This window comes from Passer domesticus, chromosome 21 (genome assembly GCF_036417665.1).
Source record: "Passer domesticus isolate bPasDom1 chromosome 21, bPasDom1.hap1, whole genome shotgun sequence".
Taxonomy (NCBI): Eukaryota; Metazoa; Chordata; class Aves; order Passeriformes; family Passeridae; genus Passer; species Passer domesticus.
The window spans coordinates 4,840,739-4,858,767 of NC_087494.1; the positions used below are offsets into that span (position 1 = coordinate 4,840,739).

The window sequence follows — 18,029 nt, forward strand, 5'->3', positions numbered from 1 at the left end:
GAGGGAGACTCCAAAACCCACCTGGATGTGTTCCTGTGTCACCTGCTCTGGGTGACCCTTCCCTGGCAGGGACTTGAACTGCATGATCTGGAGAGGTCCCCTCCAAGCCCAACCATTCTGTGAAACAAAAATTCTAGTTTCAACATAGACCAAGTGACCAAAACAGCTCAGAGCAGGAAAATCTCCTCACTGCTTTCATTCTCACACTGTCCTGGCCACAAATGCCTGTGGAAAACCAGAGAGACCTGGCCCATCCCATCCCATCCCATCCCATCCCGTCCCATCCCGTCCCATCCCGTCCCATCCCTCCCCTCCATCACTTGGCTTTGCTGAGCCACCACCAGCAGCAGAGCGAAGCTCAAAGGTTTAATTACAATTGTTGACAGGGAAATTACGGCCACAGATGCAAAATTAGAATATAATTGTGTTAGGGAAATGTTTCATCTTCTCCCTGTCATCCCCGGGAGCGGAAGGCGGAGGGGGAGCAGCAGGAGAGGGATGATGTTGGCAGGAGGCCTCACAGTGGGGGGAGTGACAGGGCTGGGGGTGCTGGGGGGTGACACCAGTCCCGAGGGCCTCTGAGCCCAGAGGAAATGCAGCAGAAGGGGGTGAATGGCTCCTTTTTACAGAGCAGCAGTGACGAGGCAATGCTTGCCTTCCTTCACCCAGAGCTGCAGAGGGACTGGGGACAAGGCCTGCAGGGACAGGAGCCAGGGAATGGCTGCCAGTGGCAGAGGGCAGGGCTGGATGGGAGATTGGGCAGGAATTGTTCCCTGGCAGGGTGGGCAGGCCCTGGCTTGGGGTGCCCAGAGCAGCTGTGGCTGCCCCTGGATCCCTGGCAGTGCCCAAGGCCAGGCTGGGCAGGGCTGGGAGCAGCCTGGGATGGTGAAAATATCCCCCCCCAGAGCCTGAGGATGGAACAAGATCAAGTCTAAGGTCCTCTTCACCCAAAGTGTTCCATGATTTTAGGATTCCATGCGCCTTGGACCAGCACCTCAGTGCCGGCCCACGCCCCCATCTTTGCTGAATTGGGGCAGGGGCCATCCTCACATCCTCACCCCTGCGATGATCCATCCCTGATGACAGGAGGTGACTTTGGTCAGTGACCCCATTTAGATGCGGGCAATTCTTTCCACTTTAAAAAAAAGAAAATAAAAGCCAAATGGCCCAAAGCTGCAGGTGACAGCTGGCCCCAGATCTGGCTGCAGAGGGGTCAGGCACAGGGAAACCCAAACTAGCACTGCTGACAGATGAGCCTGGAGCTGCCTGGGCAGGGCAGGAGAAGCAGCTTCTGCCAGGGAGAACAGCCCAGCTCCTCCAAGATCCCTGTGTTGGGATGCAGGGAGAGGAGGTGAACCCCTGCCCACACCTGCTGCAACCACGTTTGTGCCTCTGCTCCTGCACCTCCTGCACCACGAGTAACTGGTAAAGCACCATCCCTCCACCCTCACGCTGAATCCCAGCTCCTCCAAAACCCACTGGGTGGGGGAAGCAGCTCCCAGGACCCTGGGCAATGATACAAACTGCCTCACCCCAGAGGGCCAGGCAGACACACATTCCACAGTCCCATTGGCACCTTTGATCCCAAGCACCTGCCAGCTGCTGCCAAGTGCCAGCACCGGCTGCAGCAGGAAAGGGGACAGGGAAATGGGAGGGGAGTGTGGAGTTCTAAGGGTGACACGGGCAGTGGGGTCCAGGGCACTTGGTGACACAGAGTTGTGCTGTGGGGTCACACACTGGAGAGCAGGGATGGGGAACCACAGGGGCCTAGACAGGCTGGAGAGGAGGGATGGTGTCAAATCATGAATTTTGACAAGTTCAAGTGCAACATTCTGCACATGGGTCGAGGCAATCCCAAGCAAAAGAACAGGCTGGATAAAGAACAGATCAGGAGCAGCCCTGGGGAGAAGGACTCGGGCTGTTGGTGGGTGAGAGGCTCAGCCTGCCCCGGCCATGGGCACTGCCCCAGAAACCCCCCCTGTGCTGGGCTGAGCCCCAGCGTGGGCAGCAGGGCAGGGGGGGATTCTGCCCCTCTGCCCCTGTGCTCAGCTCAGACCCCACCCGCAGAGCTGCCCCAGCCCTGGAACAGCAGCAGGAGGACGTGGAGCTGCTGCAGCCAGGCCAGAGGAGGCCACGGAGATGCTGCCAGGGCTGGAGCCCCTCTGCTCTGAGCCAGGCTGGCAGAGCTGGGGCTGCTCCCCTGGACAAGAGAAGGCTCCAGGCAGAGCTCAGAGCCCCTGGCAGGGCCTGAAGGGGCTCCAGGAGAGCTGCAGAGGGACTGGGGACAAGGCCTGCAGGGACAGGAGCCAGGGAATGGCTGCCAGTGGCAGAGGGCAGGGCTGGATGGGAGATTGGGCAGGAATTGTTCCCTGGCAGGGTGGGCAGGCCCTGGCTTGGGGTGCCCAGAGCAGCTGTGGCTGCCCCTGGATCCCTGGCAGTGCCCAAGGCCAGGCTGGACAGGGCTGGGAGCAGCCTGGGACAGTGGCAGGGGTCCCTGCCGTGGCAGGAGTGGAACGAGACGAAATTTGAGGCCTCTCCACACCCGACACGCTCCGAGGATGTCACACACGGACCCTCCATGCCACTGCAGGGCCCGTTCAGGCCTCAGCGCTCGCGGGTGACCCCACAGCGGGGCTGCCCCGGCCCCACCACCCCCGGGGCTGCGCTGTGCCGGCCCCAGCGGCGCGCAAGGTGCCCCCGGGGCCCCCGAGGGGGCGGCGCGGCCGGGCCACAGCCGCCACGCAGGTCCCGCCGGGCCCCTCCGGCCCCTCGGCGGGGGTTGCGGGGCGAGGCAGCAGCTGCCGGCGGGGGTCCCGCGGCAGCACCCCAGGCCCTGCGCGCCCGGCCCCGCCGGGGGCCCCGTCGACGGCGCGGGGGGAGCCGCGGGCGGCGACGGCAACCAGCGGCCGCCCCCGGCCCGCCCCCCGCTCGGTGGGCGGGGACCGCGGCAGTCCGCGCTCTGGTTGGCCGCACCACCTGCCAATCACATCAACAGCACGTTTCCATTGGCTGGGACCCTGCTGCCTTATCAGTCCATCTCGCGGAGCTCCGGTGTCGTCACCGGCGCTGTTCGCCGAGCCGCCCGTCCCCTTACGCTAGGAAATATAGTCCCCGCCACGGCGCTGTCCCCGCCGCGCCGCCGCGGCCCCGTTCCGCCCTCCCGGGGGCGGCCACGCTCGCGCCGGTTCCGCGAGGCCCGCGCGCGGCGGCACCACCCCGCCGGCCGCCCGCTGTTTGTGCGGGCGGCGGAGCGATACGGCGGGGGCGGGGCGTGCGGCCGCCAGTCGTGAGGGCGTGTGGGGGGAGGCGGCAGAGGCGGGCGCGGGGGGGAGCCGCCGTCGCTGCTGCCGCCGCCGCGCGGGGAGCTATGCAGGGACCGCGGGGCGGGCGGGCGGAACAGCGGCGGGAGGCGGAGCGGCAGCGGCGGCCCCGGCGGCGGCAGCAGCAGCAGCGGCGTTAGGGCCCGGCCCGGCGCGGGGCGGGGCCGCGGGGCGGGCCGGGGCGCACGCGCCGCCCGGTGCGGGGCGATCGCGCCGCTTCGCTACATTGTATCCGCCGGCGGCGGAGAACAATAGGCGCCGCCGCCGCCCCCGGGCCTGGGCGCCGCGGCCGCCCCCGCCCCCGCCGCGACCCCCGACACCCTTCATGCGCTTCCCCTGCCCCGGGCGCGCCGGGCCTGGAACAGGTAAAAAATAAAATAAAGCGTAGAGATAATAAAATAATAACCAAGCCAAGCCGGCCGCGCCGCCCCGGGGCTGCGCGGAGCGGGGGTCCCGGCGCGGGGGTGCCGGAGCTGGGGGTGCCGGTGTGGCGGAGCGCGGAGTGCGGAGCGGGACGGGACGGGCTCGGCGCTATTGTCCCCTCGGCAAAGTTTGCCGGGGCCGGGGGAAGGGGGGCGGCAGCGGCGGGGCGGGCTCGGGGGGCGTGCGGGCCGCGGGGAGGGGGTGCGCGGTCCCGGCTGGGGAGGGGGCTCCGGCGCTCGGTCCCGCCGCGAACTTCAGCCGAGCGCAGCTCGCCGCGGCCCCCCCGGGGGTCCCGCAGCCCCTTCCCGGCTCGGGGGCTGCCGGAGCCGCGGGACCCAGCGCGGGGGCGGCAGCTTCGGCTTCTCCCCCGGCAGGGAGGAGGCCCCTGGGGCCGCTTCGCCCTCCTGCGCTGCCCGGTCTGCGCGGGGGCTGCCAGCCGGGAGCCCCGCTCTCTGCGGCACGGGGGTCGCGGCTGGAGGGCACCGAACAACTTTCACGCCCGTCCCGGGGCAGCCGAGCCTTTGTCCGGGCTGGGGAGGGACCCCGGGGGCGCGGAGACATCGGGGGGGGGAGGTCCTGGCCCGGCGCCCCGGCCCCGCGGGCTGCTCTGGAGTCAGAAAGTGTGCGTGGAATAAATAAAAATAACCCTCCCAGCGTGGCGTTGGGGCGGCCGAGGGTTTTGTTCACGTTGTCCCAGGGTGCTCGGGGGTGCAGGGTTTGGGGGCCTGGGAAGAGATGTGCCCTCTTCCCTCCCTCCTTCCGCGGCTTCTCCGGGGTCTCGTGTCCCCAGCCCCACTTGAGGCACCGGGGCAGGAGGTTGGGAAAGTGGCTTTAAAAACACTGACCAGATGCACTGATGACACTTTGAAAAAGGATTTTCAAAGAAAATGAAAATACGAAAAAAAAAAAGAAAACTCCCGGGCTGTTTTTTATAGCGGTGAAGGCTTTTTACACGCTGGGCTGATTTCAGCCTTTTTTTATGAAACTTCATTGAAATGTGGTGGCTGAGCCTACAAACACTTTGGATCGTGTGGAGTTTTGTTTTTTGTTTTTTTTTTCTTCTTCTTTTTTTTAACCTTACAATTAATGAGTTAAATTTATTGGCCAGCTGCCCTTTGTAACCATGAATGAGTTCCTAAAAAAAAAGGCCTAAAAAAAAAAAGGAATCTTTTATCTCATCCCAGGCCTCTCTTCCTCCCTCCCAAAGAAATATTTTTCTATCATAGCAAGCTGGCCAAAAAGATCAATCTCCCTTTTGAAAAAAAATAATCTGTAAAATTAGGAAGAATAATATTTACCTATCTTGCAAGGTTGCCTGGAGGGCTTTATTTTTGCAAAAACACTCCGAAAACAAAATTTTTTTTGTTTCCAGCCCCTTTTGGGAGTGGAGAGGTTCAGTTCTCACTGAGCACGGCCTGGCTGGGCATCCCCAAACACAGCCCCTGAAAAAGCAGCTGCAGGTGCTCGGCGACCCGAAGGAAAGAGCTGTAACATCAGACTTTTTTTTTCTTTTTTTTTTTTCTTTTTTTTTTTTTTAAACAAAACTCAGCAAGGACAAGAGAGCCTCCTGCGGGGAGCAAGTGTGGGGGAAGGCGAGGGGGCGAGCTGAGCCAGACAAGCGCCTGAGTGATAACTTGCCTGAACCCTTTGATAAATGAGTTGACTCTTTTTTTTCCCTTTTTTTTTTTTTTTTTCCTTCTTTTCCCCCCTTCATTCGCCACACGCCGGGAACAGAATTGGCCTGAACTAGTGGAATTGGCAGCAAAAAACTAACATACAAGTGTGTCTGGTCAATAGAAGGCTTGTTCCTGCCGCTGGGTGCTGTGTGAGGACTCCGACTGTGCTCTGGCCCCGGACTTGGACGCTGCCGACACGCTCAGGGCTTTTCTTTTCTTGCCCCTCCACTCTGTCTTTTTAAAATATTCATCAATGGGGTGGGTAGTTTGCTGTAGTCATTAAAATATCTCCCTCCCCTCCCCCTCGCTTTCTGCAGGACTGCCACTGTTGAGTCTGTGGGAATATGAATCAGCAGCAGCAGAGAATGGCTGCAGTTGGGACAGACAAAGAGCTCAGTGACCTGCTGGACTTCAGTATGGTGAGCGAGCGCGGCCGGGGGGCTGCGCAGCCCCGGGGCTGGGAGCTGCACAGGGGAGGAAATGTGAGCCTGTAAATTGGACATGATGGCTTTCAGATGTGCCGTGTTTGTGTGCGTGCACATGTGCTGCAACTTGTTTATTTTCAAGTTAAAGCAAAGCCTCTGCCCCTCCTCTCCCCCTCTTCCCCTCAAATGTGTGTTGTTCCCTTGCAGGGAAGGCAGGGAGGTTTCTTTTCTGGATGGGAAATTTTGGGGGAATTAGCAGAGTTGTGTGTTCTCTGTTTAAATGCTCACTGGGTGAGTGTTTCTGCAGCCATGGGGAGATGTAACTTCAGTAGCTGATTAATCAAGCTTTTTTCCTCTCCCTAGATCCAGACTATTAAACTTTTGCTCCCACAGGTTATTTTGTCACAGTTTGAAACGTGTCCAAGCTCTCCAGCGCGTTATTTTTGCAGGAGTTGGACACTTGTGCTCCCCATGCTCTGCTCTTCTGTATCCTGGAAACCTTGAGCTGCATTTAGGAGCTGTTTATTTTCAAAGAAACAGGACCTAAGAGTTCCCCCTGAAGGGTGTGCACAGCTCGGAGGGAGGAGAAGTCCCTTTAGTCACAGCAGAGCGGGGTTAGTCCCTGGCACATCGCGCTGTGGCACTGCCAGCGGTGCTGCCTCTCTTTGGCAGGTGACTCTGGAGGGCAGAGCTGGTGTTCAAAGGCAATAACTGTCTGTTGGGTTCCTCTGTTGTGTGCTGCACCCTCATGGCACTGCAAGCATGTGTCTTGCTGGCGAGATAAGCAAACGTGCTGCAGAGATAGAAACAACAGCTCCAGGAGGAGGAATGGCCGTGAGAGTCACCCCAGCCTGGGTCACCCAGCCCACAGCCCTGCTGGGCTGATGTTCCAGCCCCGTGGAGGAGAAGGGACAAAAAGTGGTGGCAGAGCTAGGGTCACCTGCTGTCCCTGTGGGTGTGCTGGGGCTCATCTGCTTTTCTGCATCCGCACACTGAGCTTCAGCCCTGGGAAATAAACCTTTTTCTACAGCTGGGGGTTGTACCTGTCCTGACAGAACTCTGTCCTGGAGGGGCAGGGGGGTGTCTCTGAGCCCCCCAAGAGCAATTCTCCAGGAGAAGCCCAGTTCTCCCAGTTTCATCCTTCTACTGGGAGGCTGGTTCTGTTAAATTGCTGGTGATGGGCGTTTCTAGTAGAATGTTTTAAAGTGGGTACAGGGACTGCAGTGCTGGTATCCCTGTGAAACCAGGAATCTGTTCAGGGCTTGCTTTGGTTATTTGTCCCTCACAGAGATCCTGCAGGTTGGCAGGAGCCCTGGGGCATTCCATCAATTGCACTTTGGGTCAGTAACCCAGAATCTGCTCCCTGATGGGGGCTGCAGCAGTTCCTACTTTGCTTTTTCCCCTTCTTGAAAAAAAAAAATCAAATGCCATTCACCATTTAGAGCTTTAAAAAAACCCCAAGACCTTATTCTCCAATTTAACCAACCATCCTCATTTGCATGCCTAGAGCTGTATTCCTGGGATGAGTCTTGACCTGGTCCCTCTGTCCACAAACGTTTCTGTCATTGGAGGCGAATCCACACCAAAAGGTTAAATTTGGGTTTGCATCCAACGCTCTTCCACTGGTGTAATTCTGGGAAGGACCAGAACTCATCCTGTGCTCCCTCACGGCTGGTGTGGAGGTGCTGGGGGTTGCTGCTCACAGCACCAGGGCCTGTGAATGTCATTTGCCAGCAAATGGCTCGAAGATGTTCCCTGCAGGATCCGCCGGCCGATGGGCTCCGGCGCAGCCTGGACTGCAGCCAGCTCTGCTTCACAAACCCTCATCTCCGCACACCCTTCTCTCTTTGCATAAAGGGAATATTAACAGCTCTCCTCAAGGATGAGGAGCTGAAATGGAAAAGCTTCCTAGACAGTAGATGGGTCTGTTGAATAGGTGCTCCATGGTTTGCTCTCTCTGTGTCCTTGGGATACAGGATTTTTGACCACAAAGCTCGCTCTTTCAAGTGTATTTATATTTTTCTTTGAATAAACAGGAGTGGAGCATTGGTTCAGTAATCCTCTCCAGGAGAGTAGAGGGGAGGGAAAAGTAGAGATACTCAGAGCAGCTGGAAGCATTTGCTTCAGATCAGTATTTTGATTCCTTTTTTCTAGGGAAAATGTGTTCAGCCCCAGCAGTCTGTGGTCCAGCCCTGCAATGTGTTTTGCTGTGCAGGAAGGGAATTTTAAGGCCCTAAGGGGGTGGCATGGCCTGCCATGAGTTCCTGGGGTCAGTAAATTACAGGGTTGTGTGAGATGCTGAAAGCTAGGCTTGCAGTCCTGAAAGAAGAGACTCATCCCCTCTTTAATAAATAAATTGATTAGGTAGATACTGAACTCCAAAGCACTCACCAAAAGCTTTGTGCCACTGTAATTTGCCAAAAAGGGCAAAAATCAAAGGAATCTGTAAGTGAGCACAAGTCAAAAGAAAGGCCCAGTGGTGGTTTGGGGTGTGCATGGCAGCACATTTACCTCTACCCCCAGATAAATTGCCTTTTCTAATTACCCCAAAGTGTGGGTAATTTGTAAGCTCGCCTTCACCACTGCTCCCTGGCAGCAGGCCCAGATGGGCTGCCAGATCTGGAGAGGAGCTTTCGAGAAAACATCCTGCCCATAGACCCAAGTGGGCAGCTCAGCTATTGATTAGGCTGGGCTTTGGTGGCTTCCAGGCTTTGCAGCTCAGCCTGATGGGCACAGGCTGTGCAGGGGGGGAGCTGCCCTTGGCCTGTGCTGTCAGGAGATGCTCAACCACAAGGACTTGCATATGAGGAAAAGGTTCTTGCCCCCAAGGGTGCTGGCACTGCCCAGGCTGCCCAGGGAATGGTCCCAAGGCTGCCAGAGCTCCAGGAGCGTTTGGCCAGCGCTGCCAGGGCTGCTCAGGGTGGGGCTGTTGGGGTGGCTGTGCAGGGCCAGGGGCTGCCCTGAGCATCCCTGGGGGTCCCTTCCAGCTCAGGGTATTCCAGGATTCTGGGACTTTTTGTGGTTACTGGTTATCCCAGGCAGTGTCTCAGCTGTGCCAGCGCTGCTGTGCAGTGGGAAGGTGCCACACAGGTGTCCTGGCTGGGCTGCACTGCTCTGGAGGACAGGACACCCCAGGCAGGGGACAGAGGAGCAGAGCAGCCCTGGGTGTGTTGGTGCCACCGAGCGCCAGCCGAGGTGGGAGCGGCCGCGTGCCAGTGCCAGCCGGGGGCTCTGGCAGGAGCGAGGTGCTGTTAACAGCCATGATTATTAGCAGAGTATTAACCATATGCTGCGGGGAGCTGCCTGGCAGAGGGGGTTTCTGGCTCGCTGCAGGGTGGGCAGGGGCTTGAGCAGTCACACAGGACCTGCCGCTCCGGCTGCGCCGCGGCTCTCGCGGCTCCAGCCCCGGCTCCGGGAGTGGGAGCCAAAGTGCTGGCAGCGAGCAGGGCTGGAGCAGCTCCTGCTGCTCCACTGGAGGATGCTGAAGCCGTGCCCTGCTGCGGCCAAGGCCAGCGCCTGCATTTCCATGGTAAAACTCGGAGTTTTGTTCAGAGTGAAGCAGCTGTGGAGCTTAAAGTTTGACTGCACACACAGTGGGCATTTGGGACTGTAGTCAGGAAGGTCTGTCTTAAGTGAACATGTATAAAATGTCCTGCTGGCAATGTATTTTGGGTCAAATTCCCTCTTCTCCCCAAATTAACAGCTGGATTCTTTCCATGCTGCAAAATAGATTTCGGGTTTGGAGTTCAGGCCTGAGGTTGGTTCAGCCTGGAGTTCATCAGGTGGGAGAGGAGAGAGAATGAGCACTGATTTAATTTGAAAAGAATTGCACTTCTAGATGTGCACAATAAATGACATGCTGCTTGATGTTCCTCATTTCTGGCAAATTTCCTTTCTTTCTTAGGAGTTTGCTGTATGAAGTGTGGGGTCTCTGGGCTATAACCTCCTCAGGGGAGGGTGCAGGCATTTGGATCTTCTCATGCTCTGGATTTGCCTGTTTTACCCAGGGAGAAATGAAGGGAGAATAAATTCTTTGGAAGGGGTGGAAATTGAGCTAGGAGGGAACGAAGTTGTTGTCAGCTCTCAGGGAGGCTGGAGATAGGACTTGAAAAACCAAATACAGCAACTTAAGATAGGGGATTTTACATAACCGTTTAAATCTACATTATTCAAATCTAACAAAGGCCAAGTAATGACCCAATTACAACTCTTGAGAGCTCATGCCTGGGTCTCTCAATGCCTGGGTCCCCTGGTAGGTGCCAGCTCCGGTTCATCTCCTCCCTCCCCCCAGTTTATTTTTAAAGCAGCATTTAAAACAGAAAGGAAATTTGCAGTGGGTGGATGAACTTTGCCTCTGAGCAACACACGCCAGCGAAGGCACTTCACGTATGACTTGTGCCGGGCTCCTCGGGGCAGCTTCAGCCCACACCACAGTGGAAAAAGAGGCTGGGAGCAAGAAAAAAGCCCAAAACGCCTCCTGTGGTTGGCATGTGTTAGGTTTGGAGGGGTAACCTGGGGTTCTCTGCTCCCCATCACCCTTCTTTGACAGCATGAGGTTGTGCCAGGGCTTGGCAAGGAGCTCAGGGCAAGGTTCTTGCCCCCGAGGGTGCTGGCGCTGCCCAGGGAATGGTCCCAAGGCTGCCAGAGCTCCAGGAGCTCTCAGGGATGCTCAGGGTGGGGGTGTTGGGGTGGCTGTGCAGGGACAGGGTTGGACTGAATGGCTGGATCTCTTCCAGCTCAGGATATTCCAGGATTCTGTCCTCTAGCATCTCTACTTGCCCTGCTGCAGGAAGGGGTCCATGACTTCTAAATCCCCTGGGGAGGGAGAGCAGGAAGGTGTTGCATCAGCCTCAAAATCTCTCTTCAAGCAGTTGGAGGAGGGGAGGGGTTCCCTGGGCTGTGAGGGGGTGTTTTGGGGGGGCTGGGCATTGCTGCCCTGGGGGGACCCTCCTGTTCTGCAGAAGCAGAAGGTGCTGGGTGCAGTGGAACAAGGCTGTTCCTTTTCTCTGTTCATGTTTGCTGCTCAAACCTTGTGTTTTTCAGCCTCAGCAAATGCTGAGCAGAAATGCTCATGAAAAGAGCCAGCAGTGCCTTTTTTCGGGGGGGGTTGTTTGTTTTTGGGTTTTTTGGGTTTTCTTTTGTGTGAGTGTGCTCTTTGCTGGTCGGTTCATGGTGCATCCCTTCCCCCCTGCTCGCACATGCAGACCTGCCCCATGCCACTTGGCAAGAAGGGAGCTTGATCTCAATCTTCTTCCTACCTTGAGGAGAGGGAATGAGCACAGGCAGGGTGGGATCAGCCACCTAAGTTCAATTTTCAGCATGATTGGAGATGTTTGCAGAGCCCCCCTCCTGCCCTGCAAGGGGGAGGGGATGCAGGGAAGCCCTGCAGCAGTGCAGAGGAAGGTGAGCTGCAATCTTTGGGGTTTGTTTTTATTTTCTAGCCCAACTTCCTGAGGAAACAAAGCTCATCCGATGGTGGGGCTGCTGGGCCACCCCAAACACCTCGGGAGCCCCTGGGGTGAGCAGCAGCCTCAGGGCACATCTGAGGGGGCCGGGGGGCCGTGTGCAGGCAGGTGAGGGCAGGTGTGTGCAGGCAGCTGGATGAACACTAAACACTGTTTACACCTTCGTTTAAATCCGTGTGTAAAACATCTACACCCTGCATGCATATATATGATCCCAAATTTGTGCTCTTTATGAATGGCAGTTGGTTCCTTAACTGCTCTCTTTGCATCTCTACCACATTTAACTGTTTTTTGTTGGGTTTTTTTCTCCTCCCCAGCATTTGTGAAAACAAAGCTGGGCAGACGGTTCTGTACAAAGGAATGTTTCTGACCACAGCCAGACATCAGCTATGTCAGGGCATGAAACGCTGCCTTTCTGTAGGCTCTTGTGCCATTACATTGTTTAATCTTCAAAGCATTAAACTTTTGAGTTACTCAGACATTACAAAGCTAAAAATAATAAAAATTCAAATGACTTGGTGGTGAAAGTATCTTGAATAGAAAAAGGATATTAAAATGTTAATTCACTAAGCGTTTTTCCACCAGTTGTTTTATTGGCTGGAGCTCCATTTGTGTGCAGGAGAATTAGTTTTCTTTTCTGCTGCACGCAGGTGCATGTAAATTATTAAATAGCAGCCTCTGAAACTCTCCCAACTTTTATTAAAAATATTTATACAGGTTAGGTGACAAGGTGTGTTTTTGAGGAAGCTCCTGGCAGGAGAGGCTCAGTTGTGATAATGAAGCTGTAGTGATAGAGCAAACAAGTCCCCACAGCGACCAATTCTGTGAAATATATTAACTTTTAAAATCATGAGTAACTGTATTTGCCCTCGGAGCAGCTTCCTCTCCCCAGGCCCCAGGGCTGTGTCAGGTCCTGGTGCTGCTGGAGCCCCCAAGCAGTGGGGTGGGAGCTGCTCCATGAGGCTGGGGGCTGATCCGTGAGCCAGGCCCACAGGCAGCCCTTGTCCTGCCCTGGCACTGCAGGTGGCTGGAGGTGTGGGATGGGACCAGGACTGCTGTGGGAGCTGGGACAGTGAGGGATAAAACAGCTTTGCTGTCATTATCCTGCTGCCTTTTTATGAATGGAGTTGGCCTTTCCCCAGGGCTCACCTGCAGCCAGGGTGAGCAACTTTGGGATGAAACTGGGATGGCAGGGATGCTCCTTGGCTGGTTTCCAGCTGCCCCTGCAGAAGCAGGGGGTGTACACGTGGGGGTGTGTGTGAGAGCAGGGCTGTGCCTCCCTCCTGAGTGATGGAGCAGGCACACAAGGAAAGGTTTTTGCATCAATAACGGGCTGCCTTCCCCCTCCCCTCCCCCAGTGTGACCCCTTTGCAGCAGCACAGTAAAACCAACATACTGAAATCTCTTTTCTTTCCCTTCTCTCTCATCTCCTTGTTTTTCTAGATGTTTCCCTTGCCAGTGGCTAATGGAAAAAACAGACCCACGACCCTTGCGAGCACTCAGTTTGGAGGATCAGGTACTGTCATCTTTTTTTTCCCCTTATACCATAATGTTTCTCGCAATAAATTTGTGTTTGGTTCCAGAGATGCCTTAGGGGAGGGGGTTGTGTATTTTGGTGATGTATTTTTCGGGTGGTGCTCTGCTGCTGTTTCTCTGGATGGTTTCCTTGTTGCTCCGTGTGTCTCTGGGTGGGCAAAGCTGCTCTTGCCGAGCTGGCTCCCATGAAGACGTTGCTGCCTGAGCTGGAGGTTGTTGTCCCACTGCTCCAGGAGCCTGGGAGCAGACAGGGCTGGTCTCTAAGCTGCTTAGATGTGTCTGCACTGCCCTGGAAGTTGTTCCCCTCTGAACAAGAACTGCTGTTCCCCTCTGAAGACAGGTGGTGGTGGTTCATTCCTGGCACTTTGGGGGTCTGCTCCATGCAGCCCCTCCAGCAGCTCACTGCTGTTGGGTGGGATCTCAGTATTCCCAAAGGGATCTTGCAAAGCCTTCCAGGGTGCCAAGGGGGGACCAGGGATGCTGACATTCAAGGGCTTTGGGAGCAGGGCAGTGGGGAGGAGTGGGCTGGAGAAGTGGCTGCTATTGGAGGCTGAAAATGTGCTGGTTGGTTTGAGGCTCAGGGGAGGATGGCTGGACAGTGCTGGGCAGGGTTTTAGTGCCCAGGGAAGCTGCTCTGTGCAGGGCTCACACAGCATGAGGGAAATTCAGCTTATCTGCCCTTCTGCTGAATACTTTGTGGATGGTTAAAACTCGACCTTCCCTGCCCTGGGCTGGCTCCAGCTGGGAACTCCTGGCTGTGGTGTGACACTGTGAGCATTCCAGAGACTGGGCTGGGATTTCTGGAGAGCAGCTTTGCTGCCCCGGTGGGGCACTGGGGAACCTACAGCAGCAGGGTGGGAGCTCTGCCCTGCCTTGCCCTGCCTTGCTCCTGCCCTTCCGGACCAGGCAAAAGTGATGCTCTCCAACTGAGCTGTTGAGCTGCATGTCAAGATGGTTTTGAGCAAACACTTTGGCAGGGAGGGAAGCTGTTGAGTGGGTGCTGGAGGAAATTGGAGGGGAGAAAACTCTCAGGTTAGCCCAGATGGAAGCTGATCTCTTCAGTGAGTGTTCCTTGTGTGCCTTCTGCTGTTAAAATAATCCACAAAAGACGTGCTACACGCTGGGGGGAGCAGAGCAGTGCAGGAGCTGCCATTAACCCGTTTCCTGCTCAGAGCCTGCCTTGGCTGCCAGCTCCGTGGTGCTGGCCAGGAGCAGAGGTTGGAGCGGGGCTCTGCAGCACAGCCAGACCCCCCCCAGCCCAAACGACACCAAATCTTTGATTCTCCCCCCACCCCTTCTTTTCTTTCGGGTGAGTGAAAGGTAATGTTGACACCACCCTTCCTCTGGGCTGCTGCTCTCTGGGCCTGACTGGGAGCAGTTCATGAAAACAGAGCACTGATGTTATACAACTGCACTGAGGGACGTTGCACAATCCCTGCTGTCCCAGCCTCGGACACAGCAGAGGCTCCCTCATCCTGCTGCATGCATCCTGCCTTGGCAATGCAGCTCAGGGCTGGGTGGAGGGCAAGAGCTTTGCTCCAGCAGCAGCTTTATCCCTTGGTCAGCCATCCTTGGCCTCACCTGGAGTTCAGGGGACAAATTTCATCTAAGTGTCAGCTTTGGGACTTCTTCCTGCTCCTGCATCTTTGGCTTTTTGCTGGTGGGTGAATAACTGCAGTAAGACATCAGAGAGCTGTGCCATGCAGAAGGATGTGTTCTGCCTGTTAGAAGGATCCAAGGTCTCTAAACAAGGCCCTAGAAAATGGCAAGAGGTTGTTCTCACAGATTGTTGGTTTGTTGCTTTAGCTTTATTCACTGGTACAATCAAGTACTAGTTAGAATTGCAGAATCATGGAAGGCTTTGGGTTGGAAGGGACCTTAAAGCTCATCTTTTTCCACCTCCTGCCGTGGGTAGAGACACCTTCCCCTAGACCAGGCTGCTCCAAGCCCCTTCCAACCTGGCCTTGGTCATCCCCCAAGGTATTTAATTCCCCAAGACACAGGCAGTCATCCAGCTCCAAATTTGATTTGGAGTCATCATTAACCTTGATGTGGTCAGAGGGTGGAGATGGTCCTTGGATTTGGGGATCCAGACTAGCAGAGGGAGCAGAGCACCTCACAACCACACCATAACCAGGACCTGGAGGTGATCACCCTAAATCTTGCCATGCAGGAAGGCCTGGGCTGCTTCTTTAATGTGCCACGTGTGTTCCAAGCACTTCTCAGTCAGGGGCCTGGACCAGCAGTGGAGGCAGTGCAGCATTTCCCCTCTGCCTGCAAAGGAGAAGCAAACACTGATTTGTCTGAGTCTTAGCTCGGTGTTGTGCACCACAGTGCCAGGATCTCTTTATTTGGGCTTGTTGTGGTAACCTCCAGATAACAAACTGATGTTGTCTAGTGTGCCAAGAAATATTGGTGTTTTATCTTTCCCCCAGATGGGAGCAGTCACTGGATTGGTGTAATTGAGTTGGACATGGGAATTCATGATCTCCCTCTTCCCATCTCCTTGTGGAAATGCTGGGACAGTGTGCAGCTTTTATTCTTCTTCCCCTCCAGAGGAGCTGTTATCTCCAGGCTCTTTCCTCTCCAGAGAAGTGAGGAGGGAAGGAGGGATGGGAGCAAAGCACTGACTGATCAGTCCTGGCCAAAATGAGATTTTTGCTTCCAAAGCCCAGCTGGTAAATAAAGGAACAGAAGCATTTGATTGAAACAGGCAATCCCAGTGATAAAATTGTCCCAAATTCAAATCCTTTTCGAATTCAAAATTTCTTTACCAGAAGTATTGTTAACCATTGGCTGCCCAGAGCAGGGATGGAATCACTGTCCCTGGAAGTGTTCAGAACAGGTGTTGATGTGGCACTTGAGGACATGCTTTAGTGGTGAACGTGGTGCTGGGCTGACAGTTGCACTTGAACATCCTAAAGATCTTTTCCAACCTTAACAATTCCTTGTTTCTAACAACTGCCCTGGCCAAGCTGCTGGTGGCCCTTTTACCAAGGGAACCCCTTTTATTCCCTGAGGCCATAAAAATTCAAAGTGTTCATGCAAACCCTCCAGCTTCAAGATCCCTTTGCTTTCCTATTTACCTCCTGCTTTTATTTTAAGCCCTGCCACTGTTTCCCTCATTTCTGTCCTCAAATGCTCCGGGGAGGAACTGGTTTTGCTCCCCCGCCGCACGGACAATTCAGCACCTCCGCTTTGCCTTTTCTTGGCAAGGAGAGACCCAACAATTGCCACAAGGATGGAGCTGACGTCACCCAGCCCGTGGCTGCAGCATTTATAGCACATATAGGTCACCGCGGGAAGTTGGTCTTCCTGGGGCTGGGAGCTGCAACCAGTGTTTTCAGCATGGGCTGTTTTCTGCTGGGGCTTTATTTTAGCCAGGGTGCTCAGCCCGTGCCTCTTGTCCTGCTCCTCGAAGGGGGTTTGCCTTCCCCTCCCAAAAGTGTGTTTGTTACTTGCAGTAGCAAAACATCTCAAAGTGTGTCCCCCATCGTATCGTAGTTCATAAATGACTAATCTGAGCTGCAGCAAGCTCCCTCCCAGTGCTTCATCGAGCCCTGCCTCAAGCAGGAAACCACTGGGGCTGAATTTCGCATGGAAATGACCATTTTAATTGACATCGAGGCAGTGGGAGTGGCCGGAGGCAGCAGAGTTGTGCTGTGGCCTCGTGGCTGCTGAGTTTTCAGCAGGGTTGGTGCGTGCCGGCTGCACCTTTGCTCCAGCAAAGGGGTTTGTGCTCTGCAGAGCAGGGAATAAACCCAAGGCATGTGGTTGTGTGTGAGGTAAAACATCTCCTGGAGCAGCACACGAGCAGCACTTCCACCTGTGGCTAGTGTGGAGGGTGTGCAACCATCTCCCTTCCCATCCCAAGTGTTGTGGGGTGCCAGGACTGGGTCCTGATGGGACAGGAGTCATGGGGTCTCCTGCTGACAAATTACTCTGCTTTCAACAAGCAAAACCTCTGCTAATCTTTTATTTTTTTCTTTTCCTCCCCTTTTAAATAAACGAATTCAGCATTAATGCCTTTTTCGTTGTGCTTTCTGCCAAAGTGGGTTGGGCTCTTTGCTTGGGCTCTCGGGTGCGTTTGGGAGGGAGAGTCCCCTCCTGGCCCATGCTGTGATTCCCACCCCCAAAATTTGTTGGGTGCTTCCTTGCTCGTGAGCTGAGGCTCCCTGTGAGAGAGTTGCTTTGATCAGGGGAAGTTCATCAAGTCCATTTGAAGCTGGCGGAGCAGGGAGTTTTTCAAAGGCTTACAAGCCGGTGCATGTAACAAATTTTAAGTTATAGTCTGGTGAACAAAGCGAATGGATTCTCCCTGGAGGGAGGCGAGCCCAGATCCCCTTTGAAACTCTCTTTAAACAACGCACAAACCGGGATACCTGTGGCAACAGCACCGAGAGTCATAAATTCTCTGAAAGCTGGGGTTGTCTCTTTAATTGGTGCTATGGGGGAGCTGTTTGAAGGTTTAATTATTTGAGTGTGCAGGCAGCCCTGCGTTGGGAAGCGCCGAGCGGGATGGGCAGGGTCTGGTACAGCAGGATGGATGCTGCTGGGCTCCCCTCTGCTCCTGGAGCTGGGTGCTTTGCTGGGACACCATGGCAGGCAGGGCTGGGAAGAGCCAAGCACAACGTTTCTGTCACCGTGCTGTCAGCAGTCGAGTCCCAGGCTGCAGAAACCCATTTGCAACTGTTTTCCATAGTGAGGAAAGCAGGAGCTTTTATTAGCAAGGCTGTATCACGTTTTCCTACTAACTGCCTCGAGTTCCCACATGTTTTGCTTATGCTGAAGTGGGAGTGCTGGGCTCCGCTTGCTATTTTGATGGATGATGAAAGGCAGACATGAGGTGTGCAATATGGGACTTGATATTTAGAACTGGCACTTCCCGTTCAAGTTTGGGATCCAGGCTGCATGTTTTTGTGGCGTGCCCATGCAAACTGTCACCAAACACACCAAACACAAAGCCACCACAACAGAAAAAGGCAAAGCAGGAAAATTCATTTGCCAGGCTGTTGGTGTGACCATTTGTTTCAAAGTAAATGTTATTGTTTAGCCATTATCAACTGAAATCAAAGGAGAGCTGGGGCTGCTGCCCTGGACAAGAGAAGGCTCCAGGCAGAGCTCAGAGCCCCTGGCAGGGCCTGAAGGGGCTCCAGGAGAGCTGCAGAGGGACTGGGGACAAGG

The 18,029-nt window shown here is 55.3% G+C and overlaps 1 protein-coding gene across 15 annotated transcripts in view; it reads left to right on the forward strand.

Annotated features, from left to right (window-relative positions):
- The first annotated feature begins 3,377 nt into the window (after positions 1–3,377).
- Positions 3,378–18,029, forward strand: part of TCF3 (transcription factor 3) — an 83,840-nt gene continuing 69,188 nt past the window's right edge. For 2 of the 15 annotated variants that reach the window (XM_064396052.1, XM_064396055.1), the window contains exons 1-3: positions 3,378–3,685; positions 5,737–5,838; positions 12,753–12,825. In XM_064396052.1, the coding sequence (XP_064252122.1) occupies positions 5,764–5,838; positions 12,753–12,825 (148 nt within the window). In that variant the 5' untranslated portion in view covers positions 3,378–3,685; positions 5,737–5,763. The remainder of the gene's footprint in view (positions 3,686–5,736; positions 5,839–12,752; positions 12,826–18,029) is intronic. The other 13 variants (XR_010349864.1, XM_064396048.1, XM_064396050.1 and 10 more) reach the window with 10 other exon arrangements.